The sequence below is a fragment of the Lycorma delicatula genome, chromosome 5, assembly GCF_047948215.1.
Source record: "Lycorma delicatula isolate Av1 chromosome 5, ASM4794821v1, whole genome shotgun sequence".
Classification (NCBI taxonomy): domain Eukaryota; kingdom Metazoa; phylum Arthropoda; class Insecta; order Hemiptera; family Fulgoridae; genus Lycorma; species Lycorma delicatula.
In genome coordinates, this window is record NC_134459.1 from 101,731,104 (window position 1) to 101,743,921 (window position 12,818).

The window sequence follows — 12,818 nt, forward strand, 5'->3', positions numbered from 1 at the left end:
TGTGGTGTGAGTGGTAGCATTTTGGCCTTTCATCCGAAGGTCCCAGGTTTGAATCCCGGTCAGGCATGGCATTTTCACATGCTAAAAAATTGTCATTCATCTCATCCTCTGAAGTTATACTTAATGGTGGTCCTGGAGATTAAAAAGAAAAAGAAAAACTAATATTGTAAGTATTTTCTCTTGAGTTAATTTTTTTTAATGACCAAACGGCTCTTACTTTATGAATATGCCTCATATTTTCTCTGCTCTAAGTATAGTTTGCATTACTATAATGTATGAGCTGGCAACTCGCTATCTCTACCTTCTTAAATTTCAATTTATTTTTTTTAAATGTATGAAATACATTTTAAAAAATACACATAAACTAAAACTTTAACCATTATTTAAATGACATTAAATATATGAAATAATAATAATTTATGTTTATGGTAAAAAACAATATTCCTTAAATTCCTTACATTGCTCGTGTTTTGTCTTGAAGTTGTATTTTTTTAATATTTATTACTTGCATGTTTTATAATTTATAGATATGGGTGTATGTAGACGATATATACAAGTTTGTTCCTTCATCGGTTTGGAGAAAATATGCTGCTACATTTCCACAAATATGGGCAGCAAGTGCATTTAAAGGAGCTTTTGGTGAAACTCTCTATGTACCAAATGTCAAGAGACATTTAGATAATAATATAAGTTGGTTAAAAGTAATGAGTACTGAGGGGCCTAAATTTCAGAAAGGGTTCCAAGGAATTGCAATCACTGGTTGGCAGAGGTAAGAAAGCATCATATATATATACATGTTTATTATAATTTGTTTGAAAATTTTTATTTTAGGAAAACTGTAGATCACTGTAAGAACTCTGAAAATTCATTATTCATGTTTTATATACAGAGTTATTCAGGAAAAAAGTGAAATAATTTGAAAACTGATTCTAGAGCTTGAAATAAGTAAAAAGGTTTATATAAACATATATTTGAAAACTTTTTGTTACAGCTAGCAAAAGATTTTGCTTAGATTTCAGTTCCCCTGGTGAAATTAGGTCATATTGAAATTTTTAAAGAGTTAAACTTGATAGTTTCTTATGTTTTTTGACTGAAAAATAGAAAAATAAAACAGGTCCCAGAACTGTATCTCCTGTAGTTTTAATGATATTCACGTAAAAGAGAAAAACTTAGGAAAAACATGTTTTTTTTGGTTTGAAGTACATAGCTGTGTTAAATAAAATAAATGCATAAGTGTTACTATAGAACCTTGTAGATAAGTTTAATTCCAAGAAAAGTGATGTAGGATTGTCTATGAAAAACAAAACAAAAAATCGACTTTTATTATTAAAAACAAAACTTAATAGAGAAACATGTATGAATTTATAAAAATTAAAAACAGCTGTTTTTAATACAATAAATTTAGACCTTTGAAAAATTAGGTTGACAACATTAACTATATGCTTTGAAATTGATTTGAATACTACTCATTGTTATCATAAGGTTGTGGTTAAGTGTTAATAATAAACGCTAGGTGATTTATTTGTTTTTAACATAATTTTGATCTACCTACATTTTTCCAATTGAATTGAAATTTAAAAAAGGAAATTCCTTTTTGAATTCATTATTTTGAAGAATACTTAGTCTTTTCACTTGTGCAGAATATACTAATATGATTTTTATATATGGCTTTTGCAATGGGAGTGCTCCAGCTGTTGTGGAAGAATACTGATGTAAGGTGTCCTGGACATGTAACTCCAAACCATAAAGTATTTTGTAAAACTTTTTATAATCTTTGTGAGGAAGGTATACTTCCAGGTGCACATGTTTCAATTGTCACAAGATGCACCAATTGGTACATGGTAGTGAAAGGGAAATCATTCTTCAGATAGTACAGTTACTCCTACAATGAGCACATGAAGAATATCTACATAACTCAACATTCCACAAAGTACAGTATGAAGGACATTACATGCTCGTGGACTGTGCTCATATCAGTTCAGAATGTTCAACACCTCCACTTGGTGACAATGCCAGATCAGACTTTATTAATGGTTAACAATAATTACCACTTAATTCTCTTCATACTATTTTTGTATGAAGCTAATCTTAACTGTAATGGCATAAACAACACACAGAATTGACATCGGTGGCCTGAAGAAAATCCAAATGCTATAGTTGAATCAAATTTCCAGCAACGATTTTCAGTGAATGTTTGATGTGGCATGATTGATAACTAATTAATTAATAGGCCCTTTAATATTAGTACAATGTATCACAGGGAGAAATTATCTGGAATTTTTAAACAATGCATTTCTTACAGTGCTTAAACATTTCTCATTTGGTGAAATAAATTGAAATGTACTGTCTATTTGATGGAGCACTAACACATTTCACAATGAAGTAAGATAATTCTTAGATGAAAAATTTACTGATAAACGGTTTGGACAAAGAGTGCCAGTAAATTAGCCACTAGAACCTTACTCCCTTAGATTACTGCTTATGGGAATGGATGAAATGCAAGGTAAAAATAGACACATGATGAACTGTTCAATTGCATTCTCAATGCTGCTCCCCTCACCAAGGAATGTGAAGATATCATTAGGTTGACAGCAGAAAATGTAATGAAATGATTTGAATAGTGCATCGATATCAGTGGTGGAATTTTCAAACATTTAATGTAAATTAATAGATTATAAACCACAGTAACTACTTTTTTATATTAAATTAAAAGTATTTTAATTTTTCAAAGGTTTAAATATTGTACTAAAAACAGCTGTTAAGTTTTGTTCTGCTTTGTTTTTAATAATAATTTTTTTTTTTTGTTTTTCATAGAATTATCAATCTTAGAATTAAATCCTCTACAAGTTTGGTAATAAAGTGTGTGCATTTATTAGTCATTTAACAAAGTTATTCTATTTCAAATCCTAAAAATATATGTTTTTTACAAAATTCTTTTCTTTTATGTTGGATATCATGAAAACTATAGGAGATAAAGTTCTGGGACTTGTTTTATTAAATTTTTCAGGTCAAAACACATAAGTTTACGATCAAGTTTACCCCTTCCCAAGTTTGTGAAATATTTACTTTAAAAATTTCAGTATGATTTCATGTCACTGAGGGAACTGAAATCCATGTGAAATTTTTCACTAGCTGTAAATTGATAAAGCATTTTCTGAGGTATAATTGTATGAATGTTTTTCCTTATTTAAAGCTCTAGATTTAGTTCCCAAATTATTTCCCTTTTCTCCCGAAACATTCTGTATATATGCATAATTTTTTTTTTTTATTGTTTTAATGTTTATTATTTTTAAATAGAATACTAATTAATGGATGCTTTACTTCTCTGTAATTTTTTGATTTACTCTTTAGTTACAATCACTATAATACTCATTCATTCATAATATATTTGAAAAAAAAAAAATTGAACTTGATCATATCCAAATGTTATAAGATAACATTTTTTTTTAAAAAACTATTACTTAATAATATTTATACAAATTATAATTAAAAAATTAAACTAGAAAATAATTGTAAGTATCAAAAGATATCTCTCTTCACTGGTGGTGAGTTTATTATTATTGATAGTCAATAAAATATAATGGATAATTTCTTAGAAAGAAATGTATGTATGTACACATTTTTGCGTGTTCGTGGTTCAGCAAGGATATTGAGAGATAGCACATGTAAAAATTTCTTATAAATACAATTTATTACTCTTAAATAACTTATAAAAAACAAAATAGCAATTAAAATTAAATATAAAATAACTTTAATAGCGATTACATTATAAATACCAAAATACAATTCTGATTTACTAAAAACTTTATAATAATTAATTGAAACTAATATTGAGTTAAAAGTAAGGTAACAGTAAAAAAATCAACAATTCACTTAATGCAAAAATTATTCACTTTTAATATTTACAAAAAGAACTACCTCTCACTTATAAATGATTATTGTCATTTTCACTCCTGTTCCCAAAGATCTCAACGAATAGCTTCTTGTTTTCAATCTCTGTTCAAAATGATATGGTTGTGATACACTATTCACTTGTTTGTTACCTATTGTTCAGTCACTCTGAATCCTTCTGCTTACTGTGATGTATTTATCACAAACTGTGCTCATGTTTATCAAACACTTACTGAACTTGTCTTGCTGGTCCTCAGCAGTATTTATATCTCCGGCTTAGTGGCTGACCTGCAGAACCAGTACCTGCCCAGGGTGGGTCGGGTACAAACAAAAGGACTTTGTTTTGTCAAGCTTAATGATTTCCATTGTCCACAACTTCTACACCTTTCTGTTAATCCTTTTCTAGAAAGAATTCTTTTGTTATTTTTTCTGGATTTTTCTATCTTTAGTTTCTTTCTCTTTAATCTTCTGGAATATTCTCTATAGTTTCAAACATGTTATACCACTGTTTTGTGTCACTATTATAATTATTATTTTAAAATATTAACTACTAGATGCATCAGGTACAGGAAAGAACAGTTTGTTATCTTTAACATATTGCTTTTGAAGAATCATTTCATTATCACAGCATAATAATATTTTAAAATTAAGAGTTCATAAAGGATTATTAGGATAATCCTATTCAGGAATGATGGCTGAACTTATAACAGAATATAATTTATATTTTTTATAAGACCTAGTGGTGAGATATTTTATTGTTAAGGTTTGACACTTTTTGAACAGACCTTGTAAACATAAAATATAAGTAAGCTGAGAATTTATTGAACAAAAAATACCAGCCAACTTCATGTATTTTTTTCAAAAGCAACATTGTTAAACCTTTTTAATGGTAATTTTACTTTTATAAAAGTTTTCCTCCTTTGAAAAAATTATAATACATGTCTTAGTAGTAACTGTATAGTTAATTCTTTGTTCACCACATTAAGTTACTTCAAATACTTTACCTATAAGTAAATGAAGGTTTCTAAGCAAAAATGTTTAATATTTGTTTCTTATTGAAACCATTTAGATTTTAAAATATATTTGTTAATCCTCTACAATTCAAATAACCTTAATAAGTAATTCATCTTCATTGATTTAAAATTTATTTACATAAAATTTGGTCCCTTCTACGGTGTGAATGGTTTCTTGGAGTGAAATGAAAATCATTAGGGATTGTACAAAATATTGTGTTATTCCTTTGTTTATCAAGATCGTAGAACATAAAAATAATGATTCTGTTCTTCACTGTGAATATGTATAATGTGGTGAGTAATCACATTGAATGCTGTTGAAAACATAAGTTCTGATATATTTGTTAATTTGTTTTAGTTCTAAGAGTTAATTTTAAATGATCTAATATCAACAAAGAAAATAAGTAGTCATATTCCATTCTAGGTAACCAGGTCTAGATGTTAATTAATCTTTGTCATTTCCTCTATTGCTTCTGGATTGACCCTACTTCATCATTCTTCTAAACTTTTATCTAACCTTTTCTTTCCACATCCCTGTTAACAAAGTTCTTGATCTCAAACACTGGCTACTTTTTATTCTCCTTTCTTCCATTTTCTTAGGAATTCTCATATTTTCCACCCTCCTCACTTATCCAAACCATTTTGATACTTTTTAATTTATCAAATGCTATTTACATCTTAACACATTTATAATATCTACAGATTCCTTCTGTTTTTGATCAGTATTGATCTAAAATACTTCCATTGCTCCTTCTTGAATCCTACTCTACTCCCAGACATTACTCATTCTCTGCCATATAATCACAGGCATATTTTGTATTATAGATATTTTTGTTTGTCTGGTTTACAATCATCCTCTAACAAGTACCTTACATTCTGGAAAAAATCTATTGCCTTACACTTGACCTAATAATGATCTCACAACTCATTCTTCCATCTTTATCAAGTGAAGAAAATTCTTTCTTGTTCTTCAAAGTTGTACTTGAAAAGGTACAACTTTCAAAACAAAGTTACTTTGCTTTAAAAATAATTATTTCCATCGGAGGGTAGAATAAGTATGATGGTTGAGACCATCAATGAGTTTCTGATTATAGTATTTCAGAATAACTAATATCTTTTGTTGCTTTGTGTTTTTCTTTTTCAGATATGATCATTTTGCTGTTCTCTGTGAACTATTACCATCTGCTATTCCATCATTGGCAGTCAATCTTCTTGTGACAAGTCATGGATATTTTAACTCGTCGTTATACTCTAAACTGATTAATTATCTTAGTTGTGGTGAATCTGCAACAAGTACCACTAGATCTTACTACTATCAACTGCCACTATCAACATCACATCTTGATCTTAAAAATGATCCGCACTTGTGGAAGCTGTTGTCACAATTTGCATTTCCTGGACATTCATTTTGTAAATTATTATATCACTTGCAAAGAATAGAAAGTGAAGTAGCTAAAAAAGTGACTTCAGTTACAAAAGAGAGAGCATGGTTAACAGATTATAATGTGCGCCATAATTTCTCCACCCCTCTTAGAATTGATGAACTAATGGTAAGCTGTATGAATTTAAAAATTCATTAAGGTTTTATACCATTTGAGAAATATGAGTTGCCTCTTAATTTTTAAACTGGAGGTTTTGAATTAGCAGGTATATTACCCTGAAATAATATAAAACAAAAAGCCAATATGATATTCATTGGTGTTATATTAAATATTGGACACTATTTTTTTATACTAAAACAAATAAGTGAACTTCTGAACTAACTGCATAACTTTCTGTTACTGTCTAACAACTTTTGGAAGTATGAACCCTGTGCCTAATATTATTGTCTGACTGAAGAAGGTGATGTAATTCAGTAATTTCTTCTTTTTAATTTTTTCTTAGTCAATTATAATATGATTGAATTTTAATTTGATCTCATCCCCAAGATAGTTGTCTTCAATGATACTTGAATTTTTCTTAAATTCTTGTCATAGGTTCTTGAAACAATAACTCTTTTACTAACTGCACTGCAGAAACTACTCGTGGCCAACTGACACCTTAAACCGTTTGGCTACACCAACTTCATGCACTGCAGAAACCACTAGCATAGGAGTATTAATTCTGACAGCAGTTGGCTGGCTATAACAGCACAGCCAGGATTCAGCTGCAGCACACTCCTTAAACAGCTGCATCACCATTCTCACATAATCCTCACAAGCCTCAATGGCCATAGAGCATATGACACCTTGCTACCTACCATACAGCTAGCCTATACAAAGCAGTAGAAGGCCTTGCAGTACCAGCATTAACCAATCTCTGTTAAATACATAATAACATTGCAATATTGCATTGTGGATTGTGGTTGGTACACTGATATGACCAGAAACACTGCAACCTAAAAAGCCCAACCTCAGCACTAGTAGAGTGCATACAATGAAAATAAAAGTTGTGTTGGAGAAGATTGAGGCTGCATTACTACTGAACCTGAAAACATTTACTCCCATCTAATAAGACAACAATAATGATTGTTTTACTTTTATGTATGCACGTTTATTACTGTTTTTATGCTTTATTAGTTATAATTAATTATTACGTAATTAGTATTAATAGATTGAAAAAACAAGAATTTTAATTTAGGTGTAATTTTAAACTAACAAAATCTTAACTAATGCTTGAATTTGTAGTATCCATAATTACACTAAACTAAACATACAATTATTAATATACAATTTTTTTTGTACAATATTTAATGATTTTTATTATAGAATTTTCAAATTAGTTTTTTTTACGATTATTTTCATTGTTCTATTATTATTATTAACACTTACTTGAAATTTGCATTATATGTCCAGTTCCTGTGCAAGTTCATAATCTTCTTGTCTTCATCGGAACACTCACTTTCACTACCACTGTCTAGAAGTGTGATAAATTTTTCCATTATTTTGTTGATTAGTGGTTCCATCTTATACTAAGTTCCAGCTTTTTTTTTTACTTGTTTGCAATATGGTTTCCAATCATGCTTTCATTTTTTCTCGGCTAATTTTTTAATATTTGTCATTAAAAATGTTGTTTACTACCAGCATACCTTTTGAGAGCCGACCTTACCATCTTGATCGTACTTAATTCGGGATCGTAAGGTGGAAGTTACAGATCCTGATGCCTGTGGTTTTTTAATAGTTCATGAAAATTTTACTTTATTTATCAAATTTCTATGTGACTTAATTATGTCATACAATTATGGTTTTAACATTGCTTTATTAAATGTAATATTGTTATTTTCTAACTAGTTAATCATGCCACTTTTCCTATTATTTGAATTCAGAGGCTTCTCTAGAAGTGAATTGTGGTATGGCGCATTGTTGATAACTACCATTGATTGGGGCTGAAGACCAGGAATTAATTTTTCAGATGCCCACTACATGAAATTGTTGTTGACGCTGTCATGATAGTCACCCTTTTATGAACTTGTTTTCCAAGTTAACATCATGTTTGGAATGAACACCATTTCTCTTCCAGCATGGATTATCATTAACTAATTAACTTTATTAATTGGCACTTTTAATCCTGCACCACTGTCATCTGACCACAATTTTTTCATTGATTTTAACATTCAAAATATAAAATTTGTCCAAATAAACATTCGAAAAATGTTCTTTTCTGAAATCAGTCATTTTTCTTAAATATTCTATCCTTTCCCACCAGATGCCTTCTTTCTCAATCAAAAGTTTCCTATTATCATCAGTTTTTACACCACTTAAATCCTAACTCTTTCAGGATAGCTGCTAGTGTAGTTCTGAAACTTTTAAATTGATTGTCTTTTGAAGTTTTCTTCACATAATTTATTTAATATAGGCAGTTCCTTATATTTTGCTTGAAATTCATTAACTGTTCAAATTACAACACCTTGATCAAAATTGTCTAATCCACTAACTGGTTTTGAACATTGTTTATACTTTCTTTGGTGTTATGAATGAGTACAACTGTGATTTAATTTAAGAAGATCATGTTTTTCTTTTGGAGTTTTTAAACTTGTGATCTTGAAATCTCACAAGCTGCAGCAGTTCTTTCTTCGCATTTTTATTGTTAATTGCATGTTAATTGTTTGTCATCTTTTAAGTTTCCTAACTTTTTAGCTTCGTTCTTCACAAAATAATGCTATAATAGTAAAACAAAATATAGTAATACAAAATAATGCTTCATTAATAGTTAATAATGCTATTAACTATTTCACGAGCTTGACTACAGAGTTTTTTAGTCGTAATTATGGATTTAAATTCTGCCATTGCAAAAATATTACTCCTCACTTGATGGAGGTAGTGTAATAATCTATTTATATGAGTATAAACTATTCGTTTTTATACTGTGTACTGTAAGTACACTAAATATTTTTAAAGAAATTATTGTCTAAAATTAAAGAAAATGATAAATTTTAATAGTGGGAAAATTTTTTGTTTTTTATGGAAATAGTTAAAAATACTGTATACTTTGTTTCTGAATGAGCCTACTGTTACGAGAAAAGAATAACATAATGCCCTGTACTGCGACTGTCTGCCTCATGCAGGCAATTGTCTTTCATTGTATGCTCTGTATTCTTTCTGTTGAAAGGTGAAAATTGACAATATGTGAATCAGAATTCACATGTTGTCAATTTCCATCTTTCAAAATAGACTGTTAGGAATTCAATTAACATAAGGCATTTATCACGTAACATTTAGCATTAACATAAGGCACATTTTATCTTAAAGTGGCCTCAGGATAAGGGCAAATTACTATTATTTAATTAATGTAGTAATATTTATGCTTTTTTAAAAATTATATTGATGAAAGAATGTTATAAACAGTTCATAAAATTAAGAACATTATCTTAAAAAATGTAAAATATAAAATTAGTTAAAAGTTAACAAGGTCAGTGACTACCAGTTTATAGCAGTTAAGACAATAAGTACATTCTTCAGTTTTTCATTATATCTTCTTAATATTCTTCCTCTTTAATCTCTTATAACTGTGAATCTCATATAACATAAGAACTATTTAGATAAAAACTATTTAGATGTTGAAATTTTTACTTACGGATTAAATTTTGTTTCCTTCAAGAAGTTTAAATGTAATTTGAATATAACTAACTTCAGTTAATAGTGAATTTTCATTTTTAATATTTATAATAAACTAACAAAAATTTAATTTTTAGAATTTTTCTGATTAGTTGTATAATTTTTAATGAATTATATTAAAAATATAATTCATAATTTATTATTTTGAAGTATAAATGCAATTTGAAACTATTTAAGTTTATTTTTCTTGATTATGGTTCTGTGAAAAGTTTAGTGAAAGCATAACAAAAATTCTGTCATTCATTAGTGCTCTCTTTAAAAAGAAATTGTATTCAAATTTCTTTGGATGGTCTTACCATTTTAACTATAGCTGATTTGTTAAATATGAAACAAAGTTTCTAAATGTTCTGCTATACTGTTCTAAGGATACTTAGACAGATATACAAATTCCTTCACACCCTGTTGCCCATCTGGAGACTTTTAGTGCACTGATTCAGTAATTATGGTTAATTTTGTTTTCTCTCAAACTCTGGATGAGAGGTTATATTTTTTAAAGGATATTACTATTCCATCTCTTGGACTGAATTCATCTCATCTGAGTAAGAGTTTGAAAACTGCATTCCTTTGAAGCTTAAGTTTCAAGAACATGAAACAAATCTTTAAGTACTACTGGTTCTTTTCAACAAATTATTCTGAACCACTTCATTTCCTTATGATTGTGCGTTTCAGTTTTAGTTAATACATATTTAAATAGGAATTTAAATTAAACTTATATTTTACGTGTACCACTGCCTGTTCCCTGTATCTTTTTAATAATCAGCTTTTTAAAATTAATTTCATGATTAGTAGTTTAATAAATAATAATCAGAACTAGCTAGAGTCACAATGTCAACTGGTGCATAACATTTTAATTTAACAAAATATTAATCTCTTCTTTCCTAATTTTCATTAAATATATTAAATTGATTCTCTGTTAATTTCATAACGATTTTCTTATAAAACTAAAAAAAAAGTTTTTTTCTGTTACACATTACATATGGTTCTGTGAAAAGTTTAGTAAAATTATTAAAAAATTGATATTCAAACAAATATCACTGCAGCATTAACTACAGTATTATGCATAATATACTTAACTGAAAAATATTCCTGACTGAAAAATATTTTTCTACTTTACACAATATTTAGCTATTCACTAGATAAATGTTGACTTTTCTGTGAATAAACTTCTTATATGATTGGAAGATAACATCAGGTGCATGTAATATTAAATTATAACAGCTACTGAAAAGGTAGAGATACATTCTTCTCCACTTGCCATTGCATATGCAGGTTAAAAATTTTAGTAAAACTGAACTATAGAATTATTAAAACTTTGTGACTAACTATCTAATATCAGAGTTTTCTTTTAATAATTATAATACATGACTGCATTTTACTATATTATAATTATAAACATTTAAAGATTTAATATATCAATATGTTAATTGAAATATTATCTTTAAATAATTAATAAGTATATTTTAATTTTTGTTTTTGTAGAGTAACCATCAGTATTTGTACCATCAAGTAACAGGTTTGGTTAAGTCAGCTAAAGACTGTTTAGCAGAAGTATTTGATATGTATACAATAGCTGAATGGGTTGAGCAGCGAATATACCCTATGATCACACAATTAGAACAAATTGAGCATAATGCAAAAGCACTTAAGGAATCTCAAACGTGGCCTAGCAGACCATTTCCAATTTTAAGAGATCTTGAAAGGTTTGGAATCCCATCATCTGATTCAAATCTATCAAAATAAGTTAATTAAAACTTTTCATTTTTACTGATATCAAAACTAAGCAGTCTGTTATTTATGCTGCACATTACATCTCTCACAGTTTTTCAACTTGTAAGATGACCATCATATTGTTATTGAAGTTTTAAATTGACATTTACTGCTATTGAATTGTCCTGACATTCATAATTATTTAGTTTATAATAATGAAAACCATAAAATGCTTAAAAAATGTTGGTGCTTTTTCACATTTAAGTTATCAATTGCTTTATTTATACATACAAACAGCTTGTAGTAACAGTGTTAATCTTTTTACTTTTTCAACACTTGGTACTATTGTTGGCTATTGAAGGGCCATCAAAAGTATATTTTGTTAAGTTAATGGTATAAAAAAAAATTATTGTTTTCAGTTAAGTAAGTGTTAAATGACATATATATTATATATTTTTTTTATAAAATAATATATTTGTTTATTTTGTTAATTAAATATAATTTTATTTTTAGTTAAATTTTATTTGTCATTTTTAAGTGTATTTATTACTAACTGCCGATTTTTGAAGTTCCCAAAGGTTTTGAGAAAAAGTCCAAAATCCAAATTTTGGGATATTTTGGACCAGTCAATTGCATTCAAAAGGGGTGTTGCACAACTAGATGTTACAACAGTCTTAAATCCAAAATTTCAACATTCTACGGACAATCGTCTTTGAGTTATGCGAGATACGTATGTACGTACATACAGACATCACGCCAAAACTAGCCAAAATGGATTCCGGGATGGTCATACTGGATATTTCTGTTGAAATCTAAAAACCAAAACTTTTCACTATCACAATACTTCTTTACTTCATACAAAAAAGTAAAAGGTAATATTTTAATGAAACTTTCAGTAGGTCCAACAAAATTTTGGATCAAAATTTTGTATTCTAAATAAAATAACCCATCAGAGTTTGATGGCTTTTTTTCATTTTCTATTATCTGCTAATGGCTGTCTAAGGAAATGAATTACAGACAATATCCTTATAAGGTAGGTTTATTAAACACAAATTTGACAGTTGACCACATATATTCTTTAGTTTTACCCTTCACTTTCCAAGATGCTACTTCC

At 28.3% G+C, this 12,818-nt stretch overlaps 1 protein-coding gene across 3 annotated transcripts in view; it reads left to right on the forward strand.

Moving 5' to 3' along the window:
• Positions 1–12,227, forward strand: part of LOC142325259 (hexosaminidase D-like) — a 31,208-nt gene extending 18,981 nt beyond the window's left edge. For all 3 annotated transcript variants that reach the window (XM_075366768.1, XM_075366767.1, XM_075366769.1), the window contains 3 exons: positions 528–769; positions 6,049–6,454; positions 11,477–12,227. In XM_075366768.1, the coding sequence (XP_075222883.1) occupies positions 528–769; positions 6,049–6,454; positions 11,477–11,737 (909 nt within the window). In that variant the 3' untranslated portion in view covers positions 11,738–12,227. The remainder of the gene's footprint in view (positions 1–527; positions 770–6,048; positions 6,455–11,476) is intronic.
• Positions 12,228–12,818: the final 591 nt, after the last annotated feature.